This window comes from Bombina bombina, chromosome 4 (assembly GCF_027579735.1).
Source record: "Bombina bombina isolate aBomBom1 chromosome 4, aBomBom1.pri, whole genome shotgun sequence".
NCBI classification, from domain to species: domain Eukaryota; kingdom Metazoa; phylum Chordata; class Amphibia; order Anura; family Bombinatoridae; genus Bombina; species Bombina bombina.
In genome coordinates this window covers 636,321,756-636,342,781 of record NC_069502.1, presented here as the reverse complement: position 1 = coordinate 636,342,781, position 21,026 = coordinate 636,321,756, and the positions used below count along the sequence as shown (strand labels likewise).

Below are 21,026 nucleotides of genomic sequence, written 5' to 3'. Positions count from 1 at the left end.
CCCACTAGTATAGGATATGTGTGTATTCTTTTTCAACAAGGGGTATCAAGAGAACAAAGCACATTTGAAAATAGTGTATTTTAAAGTGTCTTAAAACGACATGCTCTATCTGATTCTTGCAGGTTTCATTTTGACTTTCCTATACCTTTTAAGGAAGCACATACTGGGCCTGGAATATAGAGATAATGGTACCTTGGTCACAGGTGATTTTCACAGAAGCAGGAAAGGAGAGCAAAGCTACATGATTGTGTAGTTACAGGGGTTAACAGCTGCACAAAGTTACTAATTCTGCTTTTAGTCAAAGTTCCTGAGACCATGTGCTGAGAAATACAGTCCTACTAAACTGTAGCATGATTATAAAACATAATACTGTAAAGAAAGGATTCTTGACCTTAAAGGGACAGAATTAATTTACTTCTATTACCAAATTTGCGTCATTCTCTTAAAGGGACAGTTTACTCAAAATATTTCTCCCCTTTAATTTGTTCCCAATGATCCACTTTACCTGCTGGAGTGTATTAAATTGTTTACAAGTAGCTCCTTTACCCTTATATCGGCATTTGAAATAGTTGATTTAGCCTGTGGTATCCCCACCTATTCTGAAAGTTTGTGGCCGCAGGTCCAAGCTATAGATAAGCTTTGTAAACGCAGCCAGCAGAAGAAATTACACTCCCAGTGGGATATAGCAGAGATACGGTAATAAAATGTTGATTTTTCCATTGTTTTCTCCAAGTACTGGTGAATGTTTTATGGACAGATATAAGATAAAGCAGCATGTATATGTACACAATGTGATAAAGTATTGAGATCTAATTATACCTACAAGGTCAACCCATTTTATTAGGTTGTGGCTTCTAAAGACAAAATCAGAGCTTTAATATACACAAATAAACCTTAAAAAGCTAATTTTCATAATTTTTTTACTCTGCAGTTGGTAAAAAAAGCAATTTTAAACACATTTAAGGGGAAAACTATTTTATAGTATACTGTCCCTTTAATATACTTTGTTGAAGGAGCAGCAATGCACTACTAGGACCTAGCAGAAAACATCAGGGGATCCAGTGACAAGAGGCATATTTGTGCAGCCACCATTCAGCTGCTAACTCCCAGTAAGTGCATTGCTGCTTCTGAGCCTACCTACGTATGATTTTCAACAAAGGAACAAAACAAATTAGATAATAGAAGTAAATTGAAAAGTTGTTTAAAATAGTATGCTCTATCTGCATCATGAAAGAAAAATGTTAGGTTTCACGTCCCTTTTATGTCATAGCCTACACACAAAAAGGAAAGGTTTGAAAAGTTACATACCTTCAAATCTATACTATAAAAGCCTTTGTAACGTGTCCATCGCCATCATCAGTTGAGCGCATGGGAGCGTGGCCAGGCAGGAGCGGGAGTGGTGGGGGCTTGACTGCACGGGAGCGAGGGCGGTAGGACCGCTGCACTACAGAAAATGGCCAGTGTACACAGGCATGCGTGCGGGGGCATGGCCGGACAGGCGCGGACGTGACAGGGCGTGGCCAGGCATGACAGGGGCGTGACCGGGCGGATGGGACTGCTGCACTACAGAAAATGGCCCGTGTATACGGGCTTTACTACTAGTATAATCTAATACACATGATGGTGCATCCATGGGCCACAGTTGAACTGAAGGTTTAAAGGGACACTACACCCACATTTGTTTTCTTTTATGATTCAGGTAGAAAATACAATTTTAAACAACATTCCAATTTACTTCTATTATCTAATTTGCTTTTTTTTTTTTTAGATATCCTTTGTTAAAGAAATAGCAATGCACATGGGTGAACCAATCACATGAGGCATCTATGTGCAGCCACCAAAGAATATCAAGAGAATGAAGCAAAATAGATAATAGAAATAAATTAGAAAATTGCTTAAAATTGCATGCTCTATCTGAATCATGAAAGAAAAAATTTGGGTTTAGTGTCCCTTTTAATTATTAGTTAAGTGAATTAAAATTAGTTAAGTGGATTAAAATGTCATAATTTTTCAATGAACCAGGAAAAATGTGCTGAAATTTTAAGCAATCAGTTCAGCATCTTAATTTTAGTGCATTCTTAGTCTAGTAAAATGCAAAAAATATGTTTTTCATAATGTAGTATGTGTGTGTTTCTGTGTGAGTGCTTCTATGCCTGTGAGTCTTTCTGTGTTTGTGCATGTGTGTTTCTGTGTGAGTGCTTCTATGCCTGTGAGTCTTTCTGTGTTTGTGCATGTATGTTTCTGTGTGAGTGCTTCTATACCTGTGAGTCTTTCTGTGTTTGTGCATGTGTGTTTCTGTGTGAGTGCTTTAATGCCTGTGAGTCTTTCTGTGTTTGTGCATGTATGTTTCTGTGTGAGTGCTTCTATACCTGTGAGTCTTTCTGTGTTTGTGCATGTGTGTTTCTGTGTGAGTGCTTTAATGCCTGTGAGTCTTTCTGTGTTTGTGCATGTGTGTTTGTGTGAATGCTTCAATGCCTGTGAGTCTTTCTGTGTGAGTGCTTCTATGCCTGTGAGTCTTTCTGTGTTTGTGCATGTGTGTTTCTGTGTGACTGCTTATATGCCTGTGAGTCTTTCTGTGTTTCTGTGTGAGTGCTTCTATGCCTGTGAGTCTTTCTGTGTGAGTGCTTCTATGCCTGTGAGTCTTTCTGTGTTTGTGCATGTGTGTTTCTGTGTGAGTGCTTATATGCCTGTGAGTCTTTCTGTGTTTCTGTGTGAGTGCTTCTATGCCTGTGAGTCTTTCTGTGTTTGTGCATGTATGTTTCTGTGCGAGTGCTTCTATGCCTGTGAGTCTTTCTGTGTTTGTGCATGTTTGTTCCTGTGTGAGTGCTTCTATGCCTGTGAGTCTTTCTTTGTATGTGCATGTGTGTTCCTGTGTGAGTGCTTCTATGTCTGTGAGTCTTTCTGTCGTTGTGCATGTGTGTTTCTGTGTGAGTGCTTCTATGCCTATGAGTCTTTCTGTGTGAGTGCTTCTATGCCTGTGAGTCTTTCTGTCGTTGTGCATGTGTGTTTCTGTGTGAGTGCTTTTATGCCTGTGAGTCTTTTCTGTGTTTGTGCTTGTGTGTTTCTGTGTGAGTGCTTCTATGCCTGTGAGTCTTTCTGTGTTTGTGCATGTGTGTTCCTGTGCGAGTGCTTCTATGTCTGTGAGTCTTTCTGTGTTTGTTTCTGTGTGAGTGCTTCTATGCCTGTGAGTCTTTCTGTGTTTGTGCATGTTTGTTCCTGTGTGAGTGCTTCTATGCCTGTGAGTCTTTCTGTGTATGTGCATGTGTGTTCCTGTGTGAGTGCTTCTATGCCTGTGAGTCTTTCTGTGTTTGTGCATGTGTGTTTCTGTGTGAGTGCTTCTATGCCTGTGAGTCTTTCTGTGTTTGTGCATGTGTGTTCCTGTGCGAGTGCTTCTATGCCTGTGAGTCTTTCTGTGTATGTGTGTTACTACCTTTACAACAACAATTTGACTACACTCAAGTATAAAGTGGGCACACATTTTATTCACTTGGCCAAAAACTATAAAGGTCAAAAGATGGCGTGGGGGCCCGAACCAACGGTTTAGTAGGTTAGTAAGGGCCCCAACATTTCTAGTGGAGGCCCTGCTCACTAATTTTGTGGTATATTCTATTTCCACAACCTTTTATGATTACTGTTATTCAAATAGCTAACATAGTAACATAGTAGATGAGGTTGAAAAAAGAAAGATGTCCATCAAGTCCTACCTATACAAATCTTAATATATTTTCAATAAAAGCTCCTGTTGAGCTTAAATTAATCCCATTAAAAAAGGTGACCCATTTCACACGAGCACTCATATCCCTGAATTCTTTTTCTAGTCAGAAATTTATCTAAACCATTTTTAAATGCATCTAAGGTATTGGCATTTACATTCTGAAAATGTGTTACCGATTTAAACTTCCCCCTCATCACAACTGAGATGTAGATCTAAAAATTCTTTACATGATGTATTAATATTAATCATGAATTGTATTCTTAAAGTATTAGTGATAAAAAAATGGCAAAAATGGAGACTGTGGTCTATTTCTGAAAAGGATTGGCGACAGATTTAACTTGTTTTCAAATTTATTTAATTTTGTGATTAATAGAGAATACAATTTTAACAATAGTTTCCAATTTACCTCTGTTATCAAATGTGCTTTGTTCCCGTGGTATTCTTTGTTGAAACGATACACAAGTAGGTATCTGGAGCACTAAATGGCAGGAAATAGTGATACCATAGTATAGTGTTTTTGCATATGGATAATCTTTCAAAACTGCTGCCATATAGTGCTACAGACACGTGCACACTCCTGAACTTACGTCCCTGCTTTTAAACAAAAGATACAAGAGTAAAAAGAAAATTTGATAATAGAAGTAAATAGAAAATTGTTTAACATTGGCTTCATCTCCCTTTAAAGACACTATTGTTATATGTATTGATTACACACTTGCAGTGAAACTCTAGCAGTGCTCTTTGTCACATCGCTAAAATACCTCTGTCTTCTGCGCTTTTCATTATGTCCCAAAAGCATGTATTTGTCCTACAGTAGCTCAGGACTGGCTGATAGCCTATACAATCTACCACTTCAGTTCTGACTACAGAGTTTCAGAGTATAAGTATTTGAAAACTGGCATTTTATATCAGGAGCTTCATTCACATCAAACATATGACTGCACTACCATAAAGAAGATGAGAAAGCAGAAAAAGTCCTAAGCTACTAAATAAACTCAATGTTTGAACAGTATTTTTACTATATTTTTTTGTATTTAATGTATATATTATTCTTTATTTATAAAGCGCCAACGGATTCTGCAGCGCTGCCCATGGGTACAAGGATAACAGTACAATGGAGAAACAATACGATAAAAGACAAACATTTTCAGACAAATACAGGGGGAATTGAGGGCCCTATTCCCGTGGGAACTTACAATCTAGATATTCATGTCCTATTAAAATGACAGAATAGAATGCTTGAGGGGGGGCATAAAGCTGCAAGAACAAAAATTCATAAAGCATTTTCTTATTGATTGATTGATTTCCAGTATCTATGGTCAACCCAAACAAAAGGGTTAAACACATATTTAAAGTTAGGTCTGAATCGACAATACACCACTGATTTGAGGCTAACACGGATGGTGATTGCCAACTATGTACATATGCTATTCCTAATTGGCTCAGTGTCCTAGTTTAGCACCAGGCATGTGTTACATTACCAGATCAGAGCTATCTTTAACTATTTGTTGCCACAAACCGTGTAGTTATATGGAGAACTGCATACACAGTAAAAGGAATAAATGTGTTCACTGGTTATTTATTTTCCTCCCAAAGGTTTGAATGAGTTGGGAATCTAACCAGTTTTGGCTTAAATGGATGAGCGGAAAATGAAAAGGAGGAGTCCAAAGTCCTCTACAAGCCACCCTCCGCCACTTACAAATACGAAGAAAAATTCTGTGCCACTTAGTAAAAGTACTGGCTTTACAAATGTTGTCTCACAGCCAGCTGGGCAAAAACCAAAGCTAAAAAGGTGAGTGCATCTTATTTATATCTGAAGTATTTTGCCTGTAAAATCATTTTTACGTCCTAATGAATAAATGTTGTTCAAATTCTTGTATTTAATGGAAGAGTTATCAAGGAGAAATCAAAGTCGCAAAGTGAAAGCAAAGGAGCTTCTACAGCAGCCAATCAGCACTCTTTCCTTACGGACGTGTCTGATGTTCAGGAGATGGAGAAGGGTCTCCTTAGTCTGCTTAATGACTTCCACTCGGGAAAGCTTCAAGCTTTTGGTAATTAGATTTCTTTGTATACTAATCATATCTTGCCCCCTTTTTTTAATCTACATAGCTTTGTTTCTTGTAGCCAATCAGGGATACTGTAAATGCTGCTTGACTCAGCTGATGCAGTCCATAGCTTTGTTTCTTGTAGCCAATCAGAGATACTGTAAAGGCTGCTAGACTCAGCTGATGCAGTCCATAGCTTTGTTTCTTGTAGCCAATCAGAGATACTGTAAAGGCTGCTAGACTCAGCTGATGCAGTCCATAGCTTTGTTTCTTGTAGCCAATCAGAGATACTGTAAAGGCTGCTTGACTCAGCTGATGCAGTCTTCTGATCTAATCTTGCAACCTCAGGATATTTTTCTATTCTACACAGCTTTCCTCCTTGTAGCTAGTAAGGGATATGGTACTGAGCCTGTGGTTCGGTTGATGCAGTCTCTGTTTTTTGTTTAAAGGGACAGTCTACACAAAAATTGTTATTGCTTAACCCCTTAATGACCACAGCACTTTTCCATTTTCTGTCCGTTTGGGACCAAGGCTATTTTTACATTTCTGCGGTGTTTGTGTTTAGCTGTAATTTTCCTCTTACTCATTTACTGTACCCACACATATTATATACCGTTTTTCTCGCCATTAAATGGGCTTTCTAAAGATACCATTATTTTCATCATATCTTATAATTTACTATAAAAAAAATTATAAAATATGAGGAAAAAATGGAAAAAAACGCAGTTTTCTAACTTTGACCCCCAAAATCTGTTACACATCTACAACCACCAAAAAACACCCATGCTAAATAGTTTCTAAATTTTGTCCTGAGTTTAGAAATACCCAATGTTTACACGTTCTTTGCTTTTTTTGCAAGTTATAGGGCAATAAATACAAGTAGCACTTTGCTATTTCCAAACCACTTTTTTTCAAAATTAGCGCTAGTTACATTGGGACACTGATATCTGTCTGGAATCCCTGAATATCCCTTGACATGTATATATATTTTTTTAGAAGACATCCCAAAGTATTGATCTAGGCCCATTTTAGTATATTTCATGCCACCATTTCACTACCAAATGCGATCAAATAAAAAAAAATGTTCACTTTTTCACAAATGTTTTCACAAACTTTAGGTTTCTCATTGAAATTATTTACAAACAACTTGTGCAATTATGGCATACATGGTTGTAAATGTTTCTCTGGGATCCCCTTTGTTAAAAAATAGCAGACATATATGGCTTTGGCATCGCTTTTTGGTATTTAGAAGGCCGCTAAATGCCGCTGCGCACCACACGTGTATTATGCCCAGCAGTGAAGGGGTTAATTAGGGAGCATGTAGGGAGCTTGTAGTTTTAATTTTAGCTTTAGTGTAGTGTAGTAGACAACCCAAAGTATTGATCTAGGCCCATTTTGGTATATTTCATGCTACCATTTCACCGCCAAATGCGAACAAATAAAAATAAAACGTAAAATTTTCCCAATTTTAGGTTTCTCACTAAAATTATTTACAAACAGCTTGTGCAATTATGGCATAAATGGTTGTAAAAGCTTCTCTGGGATCCCCTTTGTTCAGAAATAGCAGACATATATGGCTTTGGCTTTGCTTTTTGGTAATTAGAAGGCAGCTAAATGCCGCTGCGCACCATACGTGTATAATGCCCAGCAGTGAAGGGGTTAATTAGGGAGCTTTTAGGGAGATTGCAGGGTTAATTTTAGCTTTAGTGTAGGTATCAACCTCCCACATGACACATCACACCCCCAGATCCCTCCCAAACAGCTCTCTTCCCTCCCCCACCCCACAATTGTCCCCGCCATCTTAAGTACTGGCAGTAAGTCTGCCAGTACTAAAATAAGAGGGGTTTTTTTTGGGGGGGGGGGGTTAAATAATAATTCTGTTCTGTAGTATCCTCCCTTAGCCCCCAACCTCCCTGATCCCCCCCCCAAACAGCTCTCTAACCCCCCCTCTCTCTGCCTTATTGCGCCATATTGGGTACTGGCAGCTGTCTGCCAGTGCCCAGTTTGAAATCAAATATGGTTATTTTTATTTATTTTTAAAAAAATACTATTTTCTGTAGTGTAGCTGCCCTCCCTCAACCCCCCAACCCCTGCCAGATATGCTAAATATTTTTTAAATGCCCACCCTCACTCCCACCGAGTACCACCTTGTGCTCCCACCATTGTTCCATAGTGTAGGTTCCCACCCGCCCGCGCGCGCACCCACTCCCGTGCACGCGCGCGCACCCGCACTCGATCCCGCCCCCCTTCCCACCGATGGCCACCCACCCGCCTCCCTGGGTAAGCTCCCACCCACCAACGAACATGGCCATCAATGGCCGATGCAGAGAGGGCCACAGGGTGGCTCTCTCTGCATCGGACGGCTAAAAAATGTTATAGCAGGATGCCTCAATATCGAGGCATCACTGCTATAACATGAAAGCAGTTGGAAGTGATCAGGATCGCTTCCACTGCTTTCAAAGACCAACGACGTACGGGGTACGTCCTTGGTCATTAACTGCATTTTTTTGCAGGACGTACCCCATACGTTGTTGGTCGTTAAGGGGTTAAAAAGATAGATAACGCCTTTTATATCCATTCCCCAGCTTTGCACAACCAACATTGTTATATTAATATACTTTATAGCATTTAAACCTCTAAATTTCTGCCTGTTTCTAAGTCACTATAGTCCGCTTCTTATCACATGCTTTTTTTATTAGTTTTTCACAACAGGAGACTGATAGTTCATGTGGGCCATATAGATAACATTGTGTTCACGTTATATAGATAACATTGTGTTCACGTGTTGAAGTTATTTAAGAGTTAGCACAACACAGTACTAAATGCAACTCAATAGATTTTAAATAGTCACAGTCATGTGATCAGGGGGCTTTCAGAAGATGCTTAGATACAAGGTAATCACAGAGGTAAAAAGTGTATTAATATAACTGTGTTGGTTATGCAAAACTGGGTAATGGGTAATAAAGGGATTATCTATCTTTTAAAACAATAACAATTCTATTGTAGACTGTCCCTTTAAGCAAAGCTCTGTTAATGAGAAGAAAGACAAGCTGGATGAAAGAGCAGGGCTAGAAAACTCAGCCTAAAGGACCATTAAATACAGTAGAATTGCATAATCAACATGTGAGTAATAAAAAGACAATGCAATAGCACCTACTCTATTTTTAATAAATAGTATAATTTTTTTTTGACAGATTTCAATTTTCCAGCTCCCTGTATCATGTGACAGCTATTAGCCAATCACAGACTCATATATGTATTCACAGTGAACTCTTGCACATGCTTAGTAGAAAATGGTGCCTCAGAAAGTCTGCAAATAAAAAGATAATGGAGGTAAATTAGGAAGTTTCATGATTCAGATAGATCATGCAGTTTTAAGAGTTTTATTTTGAATTTAGTGTTCCTTTAATTAAAGGGGCATGACAGGGAAAATTAGAAACTAACTTGATTTGGATGGAGTATGTAATAAAAAAAAAGAAAAAAAAAGCAAATGTACTTCTTTTATTAAATTTACTTCATCCTTTGTTGAAAAGCAAAACGTTCACTGCTTCTATGCACTTATTAGTCTGTGATTGGCTAACAGCTGTCACATGATAAACATGACAAAGAACTAAAAGGAAACGTTAACATGGAGTGGTGGAACCTTTGTTTTTTCGATGTAATAAATACACAGTGTTGATTTAGCTCGGTCTGTGAATGCTTATTTCTTCGCAATTGTGGTAAGATTGGATCCTTTTTGGTGTGTGAGATACACCGCGGAGATCTTTTAAGCTACTAGTTCTATACTGGATAACGGCTGTCTGGTGAGAAGGAGGAGTGCCTGGACACTTTCTAACTACCCGCAGAGTGGGGCCGGATAACCGTGAGTAACCTGGGTTGATGTTTTCACCGCTGCATAAAGTTAGCTCAAGACCACCAATATACATGCTCATGTCATTTACCCATGATACAATATAATATACTGGAATACTGAAAGCTTTTGGAGGTTATTTGAAAGTATATTTACCTACAAAGGAGAAAATATAATACCCAAATATGTATGTGTAAAACTCACTCAGCCGAAAAAACATACACAGTTAACACTCTACTTGTACCCTGATATTAGAGTGTTACCGGTAAGAACTTTGCAACAATTTGATTCCTGTAGAAAACTAGGTTGTGGCAACGATACATATGAGACTACAAACCAATTTGCAAAAATATAACAGTTTGTTTTGGTTGCACACAGCTGGAAGTTGTTACATGTCTTATGGCTCAAAAGCACAGTTTTTGCAACAGTGTGTCTTTGTTTGAAAAAATATATATATACGTGACTAAAAATCAAGTAAATGTTATTGCATTGTCTTTTTATTATGCATGTGTTGAATATGGAATTCTACTGTATTGAATGGTTCTTTAAGTACTTTGCTGTTTTTTTTTCCTAGCAAAAGGAAAACTTTTAAGTGTGTGTTTGGCAAAATAGAAACTTTTTTTTTTTTTTAAACTAAAATCATGCGTAACTGCTGCTTGGTTTACTGGCTGTGTATGCTGGGAGCCAGCAATTTTCTGTGGCTCTCTAACAGTAGTTTAACTGTACGTTTAACTAAATTTGCAGGGGTTAAACACATAGACTTGCAGGGTCAGTAATGCTAAAATTACATGCTGTAACGAATTAGAGCATGTTCTTCTTCCACTGTAGTATCCTGTTAAGTTAATGAATCACTTTCATACCCTGTTAACTACAAACTTGAACTAAAATGACAATTGTATGATGTTTTATGGTACCATTATATCCCCTTGTTTATTTAGTCATTTGCAGAAAATATATCCTACTTTACCCCACAAATTACTTGCACTTCCTCTACAGTCCCTTTTTACCCGGTTAAACACTCACTTCCACAAACAAGATCTAAACATTTTGCTGGGGGTCCAAAAACGACCAAATGGCCCCTTTTAAGAACCTGGTGGTCATATATGTGTACCTTTTAATGATGCTGGATGCTTATCACTGTATAGCTGGTGTTCTTATGTGATTTCTATGCTTTCTTTAGGGAATGAGTGTTCTATTGAGCAGATGGAACATGTCCGTGCAATGCAGGAAAAACTTGCCCGCTTACACTTAGAGCTCTATGGGGAGCTGGAGGAACTTCCAGAAGACAAACGGAAGCTAGCCAGTGATTCTAACCTTGACAGATTGCTATCTGATGTAAGTTTGCCATAGGGCTATAGAAAGTATGGGAGAATAAGGCCCGGAGAATAGGAAGGTTAGAAAGCCAGTAAAAGAGACAGTAATAGGGAATACAACAAGTTCATTGACTGAAAATTAACTAAGTAAAACTTGTATAGATAGAAACAAATACTATAAAAGCAGACCATTTTCTATTTAGTCTGCAGGTAAATAAATAGATGCTTTATGGTCTTTCATTTACATATTTAGATGCTATGTACTAAAATATTTTGTGTTTTTTTGCAGTTGGAAGAACTTAATACTTCAATGTATCCTTTTTATTAAACTTAAATTTATTATATATATATATATATATATATATATATATATATATATATGTGTGTGTGTGTATATGTATATGTATATATATATATATATATATATATATATATATATATATATATATATATATATATATATGTGTGTGTGTATATGTATATATATATATATATATATATATATATATATATATATATATGTGTGTGTGTGTATACATACATATATTCGCTTTCTGAACTATGAGAGGTAGAGAGCGGTCCCACCCACTTCCTACGTAATTCTCTGGGCTTTCTGCCTTCAAGCTATACGAGTAAGTGGCGTATGAGGAACATTGAACGTTGCCACGTGGACGTGCTAATGATTCGAGGATCGAATAATGTGACCCAAAAAAAACATAGATGGGCAGAGGGACAGCGTTATTCACATGTTGCATAGAGGATAGTGATTGTTTACCATCACTTTAAAAATACAAAAAGTAACTACATACATATTTGCGTATTTAGGAAAGGAAATTGGCATGCAATTTTTAAAACAACGTTCCAATTTTATCATCAGATTTGCTTTGTTCTTTTGGTATTCTTTGTTGAAAGCTAAATCTAGGTAGGCCCACATGCCACTTTCTAAGCCCTTGAAGGCCACCTCTTATCTCAGTGCATTTTTCAGTTTTTCACAGCTAGACAGTGCTAGTTCATGTGTGCCATATAGATAACATTGTGCTCACTTCTGTGGAGTTATTAATGAGTCATCACTGATTGGCTAAAATGCAAGTCTATCAAAAAAACTGAATAAGGGGACAGTTTGTAGAGGCATAGATACAAGTTAATCACAGAGGTAAAAAGTGTATTAAAAGGATACTGAACCCAAATGTTTTCATTTATGATTCAGATGGAGCACACAATTTTAAGCAACTTTCTAATTTACTCCTATTATCATTTTTCTTTTTGTTCTGTTTGTAACTTTATTTTAAAAAGCAGGAATGTAAGCTTACGAGCCGGCCCATCTTTGGTTCAGAACCTGGGTAGTGCTTGCTGATTTTTGGCCAAATGTAGCCACCAATCAGCAAGTGCACTTTATGTATTAATATAAAGTTTTAAATATGTATTTGCTTATATTTGCCATGAGTCAGGTCTATGTGTATATCCCTTTGCAGTCTAACAGTTTCAGTATGGGAATCATGCTTTAGGAAGTTATTTTTTAATATTTTCTTATCTGGTATTTAGTCTTCTTTTTTCCAATTTTTGACTTGTTTTTCCTTAAATTTTGCGGTCAAATCTAGGATTGCGAGGGAGCAAAATGCTGTTATTTATTGTCATTTTTGTTGCAAAAAAAATTTCCGCAAATTTGCGTCTATATTGTCGCAAGTTTTGTAATTTCCTGCGTCTTTGATGTTAGGGTGTTTGGCGCAAAGTTGCGCTTGTTATGACGCGAGTTGCATCGTTTCCGGATGTTGATTGGCGCCAAAAAAATGTCACTTTGCGTCATACTTGGCGCCAAATATTTTTTTAGTTATATTACCCCACTTCCGTTATACTCCCTGCTCTCTTTATATTCTAGAGGTCTATGCTGTTTGCTTTTCTGCCTATTTAGCATATGCATTTTTCACCATTCCTGAAACTGCTATATGAGGAAATTGGATATTTAGTTTAAATGTTATTTTTTCTTTTACATTTTGCAAGATGTCTCAGTCTGATCCTGTCTCAGATGCTACTGTAGGAACCATGCTGCCTGAACACAGTTCTACCAAAGCTAAGTGTTTCTGTTGTAAGCAAGCTGAGATTATATTTCTGGCTATATTATGTAACAGTTGTCATGATAAGCTTTTGCATGCCGATAATGTTTCTATTAGTACTAGTACAGCGTCTTTTGTTTCATCAACATCTTATGTACATGATATCCCTGTTGATATGAAACATTATATTGCTGATGCAATACAGAAGGCTATGTCTGCTATTCCACCTTCTAATAAACGTAAAATGTCTTTTAAAACTTCTGATGAAATTTGTAATGACCAACAACATACTGAAATATCCTCCTCTGAAGAAGATCTCTCTGGTTCAGAAGATCCTACTTCAGACATTGAAATTGATAAATCTTCTTATCTTTTTAAGATTGAATATATTCAGTCTTTGTTAGTATTGGTTACTTTGGGTATTGAGGAGTCTGATCCTCTTGATAACAAAACCAGTAAACGTTTACTTTCTGTTTTTAAACCTCCTGTGATTACTCCTGAGGTTTTTCCTGTTCCAGATGCGGTTTCTGATGTGATTGCTAAGGAATGGTCTAACCCTGGTGCTTCTTTTAATCCTTCTTCTAGGTTTAAGAAGTTATATCCTTTACCAGTGGCTAATTTGGAGTTTTGGGGAAAAGTCCCTAAGGTTGATGGGGCTATTTCTACTCTTGCCAAATGTACTACTATTCCTACGGAAGATAGTACTTATTTTAATGATCCTTTAGATAGGAAGATTGAATCTTATCTAAAGAAAGCTTATTTACTTCCTGGCTATATTCTCAGGCCTGCCATTTCTATGGCTGATGTTGCGGCAGCATCAACTTTTAGGTTGCATAGCATAGCACATCAGGAAACAGATCCTGATTTGTCTAGCATTGTTCGTTTGCTTCAACATGCTAATCATTTTATCTGTGATGCTATTTTTGATATCATCAAGATTGATGTTAAATCTGTGTCTTTAGCTATTTTAGCTAGAAGAGCTTTATGGCTTAAATATGGAACGCTGACATGGTATCTAAGGGTAATAATTTATTTGGTTCTCAGTTGGATTCTATTATTTTCACTATCGCTGGGAGGAAGGGAGTTTTCTTGCCCCAAGATAAAAAGTCTAAGGGTAAATCTAAAGCTTCTAATCAGTTTCGTTCCTTCCGTCAGAATAGAGAACAGAAAACCACTCCTTCCCCTAAGGACTCTGGTTCCAATTGGAAGCCATCTTCAAGTTGGAATAAATCCAAGCCTTATAGAAAGCCAAAGCCATCCCCCAAGACTGCATGAAGTTGCGGCCCTCAATCCAATTCAACTGATGGGGGAGAGATTGAAATCACTTCAAAACATTCAAGCAGATTCTGTTCAGAATCGGTGGATTCAGAGCATTGTCTCTCAAGGGTATCAAATAGGTTTCAGAATAAGACTTCCTGTGAGAAGATTCTTTCTCTCTCATGTTCCAACAAATCTTGTGAAAGCTCAGGCTTTTCTGAAGTGTGTTTCAGATCTGGAGCTTTCAGGGGTGATTTATACCAGTTCCGCTTCAGGAACAGGGTTTGGGTTTTTATTCAAATCTATTCATTGTCCCAAAAAAATAAAAATTCATTCACACCAGTTCTGGATCTGAAGTTTTTGAATCATTTTGTAAGGGTTTCAACTTTCAAGATGGTGACTATAAGGACTATTCTGCCTTTTGATCTGCAAGGTTATTACATGTCCACAATAGACTTACAGGATGTTATCTTCACATTCCGATTCATCCAGATCACTATCGGTTTCTGAGAGTCTCTTTTCTAGACAAGCATTACCTATTTGTCGCTCTTCCATTTGGCCTAGCAACAGCTCCAAGAATCTTTTCAAAGGTTCTCGGTGCCCTTTTATCTGTAATCAGAGAGCAGTGTATTGCAGTGTTTCCTTATTTGGACGATATCTTGGTACTGGCTCAATCTTTTCATTTAGTGTTGTTTCTTCAAAGACATCATTGAAGGATCAATTTACCAAAGAGTTTCTTGATTCCTCAGCAAAGTGTCACCTTTTTAGGTTTCCAGATAGATTCAGTGTCTATGACTGTCTTTAACAGACAAGAGACTAATGAAATTGGTTTCAGCCTGTCGAAACCTTCAGTCTCGATCATTCCCTTCAGTGGCTATGTGCATGGAAGTTTTAGGTCTCATGACTGCAGCATCGGACGCAATCCCCTTTGCTCGTTTTCATATGAGACCTTTGCAGCTTTGCATGCTGAATCAATGGTGCAGAGATTATACTCGGATATCACAATTGATATTCTTAAATCCCAGAATTCTACTCTCTCTGACTTGGTGGTTAGACCATCATCATATTATTTAAGGGGCCTCTTTTGTTTGTCCTTTCTGGACTGTAGTCTCAACAGATGCAAGTCTTTCAGGTTGGGGAGCTGTCTGGGGTCTCTGACAGCACAAGGGGTTTGAAATCCTCTAGAGGCAAGGTTACCAATCAGTATCTTAGAACTCTGTGCTATTTTCCGGGCTCTTCAGGTTTGGCCTCTATTAAAGAGAGAACTTTTCATTTGCTTTCAGACAGACAATATCACAACTGTGGCATATGTCAGTCATTAGGGAGGGACTCGCAGTTCTTTAGCAATGAAAGAAGTATCACGGATACCTTCTTTGGCGAAATCCAACTCCTGTCTAATTTCTGCGATTCATATCCCAGGTGTAGACAATTGGGAAGCGAATTATCTCAGCCGTCAGACTTTACATCCGGGGAGTGGTCCCTCCATCCAGATGTGTTTTTTCAGATTGTACAGATGTGGGGTCTTCCAGAAATAGATCAGATGGCTTCCCATCTAAACAGGAAACTTCCCAGATACCTTTCCAGGTCCAGGGATCCTCATGTGGAGATGGTGGATGCGTTAGCAGTTCCTTGGTCTTACCAACTTGCTTATATTTTTCTGCCTCTTGTTCTTCTTCCAAGGGTGAGCTCCAAGATCATAATGGAACAATCGCATGTGTTTCTGATAGCACCACAGCATGGCTTCACAGGTTTTGGTATGCGGATTCTTGTCCAGATGCCTAGTTGTCAACCTTGGTCACTTCCTTTAAGGCCAGACCTTCTGTCTCAAGGGCTGTTTTTCCATCAGGATCTCAAATCATTAAATTTGAAGGTATGGAAATTTAATGTTTAGTGCTTAGTCATAGAGGTTTCTCTGACTCAGTGATCAACACTATGTTGCAGGCTTGTAAGTCTGTTTCAATGAAGATTTATTATCGGGTTTGGAAAACCTATATTTCATGGTGTTCTTCTCATAAATTCTCTTGGCGTTCTTTTAGAATTCCTAGAATTTTACAGTTTCTTCAGGACGGTTTGGATAAAGGTTTGTCTGCAAGTACTTTGAAGGGACAAATCTCTGCTCTTTCTGTTTTATTTCATAGAAAGATTGCTAAGCTTCCTGATATTCACTGTTCTGTTCCGACTTTGGTCCGTATCAAGCCTGTTATTAAATCAAACTCTCCTCCATGGAGTCTTAATTTGGTTTTGAAGGTTTTGCAGGCTCCTCCTATTGAGCCTATGCATTCTTTGGATATTATTACTTTCTTGGAAAGTATTGTTCCTTTTGGCTATCTCTTCTGCTAGAAGAGTTTCTGAATTGTCTGCTCTCTCTTGTGAGTCTCCTTTTCTGATTTTTTTTTCCATCAGGATAAAGCTGTTTTGCGGACTTTGTTTAAATTTCTTCCTAAGGTTGTGAATTCTAACAACATTAGTAGGGAAATTGTTGTTTCTTCCTTGTGTCCGAATCCTAAGAATTCGCTTGAAAAATCGTTACACTCTTTGGATGTGGTAAGGGTTTTGAAATACTATGTTGAGGCTACTAAGGATTTCAGGAAGACTTCTAGTCTATTTGTTGTCTTTTCTGATTCTAGGAAAGGTCAGAAAGCCTCTGCCATTTCTTTGGCATCTTGGTTAAAGCTTTTGATTCACAAGGCTTATTTGGAGGCGGGATAGTCTCCGCCTCAGAGAATTACAGCTCATTCTATTAGTTCAGTTGCCACTTCTTCAGCTTTTAAGAATGAAGCTTCAGTTGGTCAGATTTGCAAAGCAGCAACTTGGTCTTCTTTGCATACATTTACTAAATTTTACCATTTCGATGTATTTGCTTCTTCTGAAGCAGTCTTTGGTAGAAAAGTTCTTAAGGGCAGCTGTCTGTTTGATTCTTCTGTTTATAAGAAGAACTTATTTTTTGGATTTAATTTCTCAACGGAAATTGCTGTTTTTATTTTATCTCTCCCTCTCTAGGGACTCTTCTGTGGACTTCCACATCTTGGGAATTTTATCCCATACGTCACTAGTTTATGGACTCTTGCCATTTACATGAAAGAAAACATAATTTATGTAAGAACTTACCTGATAAATTCATTTCTTTCATAATGGCAAGAGTCCATGAGGCGCACCCTGTTTTTGGTGGTTATATTTTTTTTTGTATAAAAGCACAATGTTATTTTCCAGTTCCTCTTTTTTTGTATTCTTTTTTTACACCTCACTACTTGGCTATACGTTAAATTGAAGTATGTGTGTGGTGGGAGGTGTATTTATAGGCATTTTGAGGTTTGGGAAACATTGCCCCCTCCTGGTAGGAATGTATATCCCATACGTCAGTAGCTCATGGACTCTTGCCATTATGAAATAAATAATTTTATCAGGTAAGTTCTTACATAAATTATGTTTTTTTTTAATATTTTTAATTAATTGTAATATGTACCAGTTTCTACGTCTATAAGTATATATCTGTTATTTTAAGAGCGGACTAGATATTTTTTTCCTAACCTTATAGCTATAGTTATTTACCATTGCATATAAAAATTCAAGAAATGATTGTTAGAATGAAGTCCAGGATTACTTTAAGAGGCCCCTTGCATTGGTGGAGGGTTAACAAAGATAAATATCCCACCTTGGTTGTGCATTTTATTTTAAATATAGGGATTTTTTTTTTTTTTTTTTATCCGGTTAGTCAAATAATCTGCCTGTTAATCAATTATAAAAATAATCGTTAGTTGTAGCCCTGTTATTATTATTATTATTATTATCGGTTATTTGTAGAGTGCAGATTCCACAGTGCTATAAACATAAGCGGTAGCAGTTATAGGGATCAAATGGGTAGAGGGCCCTGTCTAGAGTCGCACTGTTGTAGTCAGCTTTTGTGAATGTGATCTGCAAGCAGTTGGGCTCTTAGGCTTACATTCTAAGGGGGTTCATGGCGGATAGTGATTATTATAATAATAATAATAATAATCTATATTATATAATAATACTATTTATACACACCTTAGAATGATTCTCATAATGACTGTATTTCAGTTTCAATATAGTAAAACTGTTAAACCTTGACAACACCTGTCAGACAAAAACTGCACCTTGCAGATGCCCAGGATATTCCAAAAACAACAGACAACTGAAGAAATGAGTTTCTGGCGAAGACATCTGTTAAATGTGTGCAACTAATGTTTTGATCAAGGTGTTAAATTCGAAAGTGTTTTCTGACTGTATCAGTTTGAGGTATCTGTATATCATGTTGTAAAATATTTGTTTCATACATTTGGAACTGGGCATTTTTAATACCAGACTAACGCCATTAAAGTTTGGGATGTGAAATGTAATACAATGCAAAAGTCCAAAAAAGTGGATTGCACAGTAAATTAAATGTGAATTTTAGGAGTTACCTCATAATTTGATCATTCTCAAATCCAGACCAAGGGCCTTTACTACAAAAGGTTACAATATCTCATTCCTTTGCTTAAATTATTTTTGTGGTGAATAAAAAAAAACGCTTGACTGACTTGCTGACTTTTCAGTTCCCTGTATATACAAATATTTCCATTTTTTTAAAATAACGTGTTATCTATATGTTAACTCAGTCTGACTTTATGATTTTTAACAAGTATGCAGATCAATTTTTACTTCTCTCGTGCATGAAGTGTATAAAGTTGCTTGAGTGTAACTAAACCTTTGCTTCTACTATTGAATTGTTTGAAGAACTATACTTCCAATTGGTTAGTTCATATTATTTGGTTGTTGTTTTTTTTCTTACCAGGCTGGTGTCTTCAATACAAGTTGTAAAATGGGATTAATAAGACCTGTTAATGGTGCAGAAGTTTAAAACGTATAGTGCAGAGTAAATGAAATACGTAAATCTCCTTTTTATAATAAGCTACTACCGTACTTGATCATTCTGAAATCCAAACCAGAAATATTTACTTCTGTAAGGTTACAATATCTCATTCCCTTGTTTTTGTGGTATTTCTTTGTATTTTGCATATGCAGATATTTCCAAAAGGCTTCTAAATAAGCCTGCCTTATATGTGATGTCTCACAATTGCTCTTATTGCTGTTTGCTTTCTTTCCTCCACAGTGCGCAGTTGCGTCAATGTTAAGTATTGAGACAAGCAGTTCACTCAACCTCTTTATCGTAATTGTTTACATGTTGACAATCAAAATGCTATTGTATTTTTATACATTTTAATATTGTTACGTACCTGTGGACAGAGCTATTTTGGTTTACACAAAATGCTATGCATCCATTGTTTGTAGCTTATATATGCAAAAACGTTTATTTATGTCATTGCCTTTGCTTAAAGGTGAATTTTTAAATTGTTTAATTTGAGTAAATATGGTTATGCATTAAATATGTGTGCATAATACCAGCAAACTAACTTGGTGAAATTCTGCTCATCTGTGTTTGTAATCTGTTATGGCCAAATAAATATTATAATTTGTCTAACACTTCTTTTATGTGCACAATTTATCAGTGTGTGTGTGTGTGTGTGTGTGTGTGTGTGTGTGTGTATGTGTATATGAACATAAGCTAACAACATTACAAATGAATATGTCTATACAATAATAGCTGAAGAAATAGCCATGTCTGCGATGAGCATGCAGAATTAAAGGGATACAAAACCCAATTTTTTTTTCTTTCGTGATTCAGATAGAACATGCAATTTTAAGCAACTTTCTAATTTACTCCTATTATCAATTTCCATCTTAATGGGAGGAGAGTCCACTGCTTCATTTATTACTTGTGGGAATTAAGAACCTGGCCTCCAGAAGGAGGCAAAGACACCCCAGCCAAAGACTTAAATACCGCCCCCACTCCCCTCATCCCCAAGTCATTCTTCGCCTTTCATCACAGGAGGTTGACAGAGAAGTGTCGGAAGATTTGGAGTAGTCTCTTATGGAGGGTAACTTCGAAATGGGACTTTAGTTTTAAGTAGTCCTGTCAGCCTCTCAGTGAGAGCATGGGTGAAAGTTAAAGTCCAGAGATGCATTGAGAATCTTTCTGCGAAACCATCCCGACTCAGATTAACAGCTCCTTAAGCAATCCGCGTTGACGAGTTTCGCTGCCTGCTTTATGCACTCAAGTCCATGTCAGGAGCAATGCTACTAACCTGTCACACTTGAAGGGCCGTGTTCCTGTTCCACGGCATAGATTCTGGTAAGATCGTTTCATTTATACACCTATGATAACGCAAGAAGACAGGGTCACAGTGTGTCTCCTTTTATCTGTATAGAATCAAGGGTTAATATCCCTGGAAAGGGGATTATTGAACAGGGGGGGATTTATACATAATATCTTGTGTTTAGCGCTGCTTCATGTGTGAGATGAGGCTCTAGCAATGTGGAACAGTCAGGTGTAGATCAGAGCAGCCTTTTTTTTTTTTTGGCTCGTTTTCTCTATGGTGCAGGGGCGGTCCTACATGGCACTCCATGTGACCGGGTGTGGCCTCTTTAACTTCCTCTTTCCTGATCAGCAATTGCAGGAGACGTAATGGTTTCACTGTGGTCTGGGTCATAGGAGGTGGTGAGTGCCCGGTCTTTTGGTTTATAAAGGTGCCTTTTTAATCTATCTAGTCCGTATTAAAGATGCAAGCTATGGAGGACTCTGATATGTTAGAGGCTACCCCCTCTTTAATTAAATCTAATACCTGTGTTTGTGAGGAGGTGCAGGTTGATATGCCTGCTCAATTGTGTTCCACATGCTTTTATAAAATTGCAATATCTAAGAAGAATAAGATACTGTATTTAGCACTACCGAGCCGT

At 37.4% G+C, this 21,026-nt stretch overlaps 1 protein-coding gene across 1 annotated transcript in view; it reads left to right on the top strand.

The window, feature by feature from the left end:
* The window catches only part of CCDC28A (coiled-coil domain containing 28A), a 42,773-nt gene extending 23,061 nt beyond the window's left edge, over nucleotides 1–19,712 (top strand). The window contains exons 2-6 of the mRNA XM_053710663.1: nucleotides 5,312–5,507; nucleotides 5,606–5,766; nucleotides 10,791–10,945; nucleotides 11,213–11,235; nucleotides 18,334–19,712. Coding sequence (XP_053566638.1) covers nucleotides 5,350–5,507; nucleotides 5,606–5,766; nucleotides 10,791–10,945; nucleotides 11,213–11,235; nucleotides 18,334–18,388 — 552 coding nt within the window. The 5' untranslated portion in view covers nucleotides 5,312–5,349 and the 3' untranslated portion in view covers nucleotides 18,389–19,712. The remainder of the gene's footprint in view (nucleotides 1–5,311; nucleotides 5,508–5,605; nucleotides 5,767–10,790; nucleotides 10,946–11,212; nucleotides 11,236–18,333) is intronic.
* The last annotated feature ends 1,314 nt before the right edge of the window (nucleotides 19,713–21,026 follow it).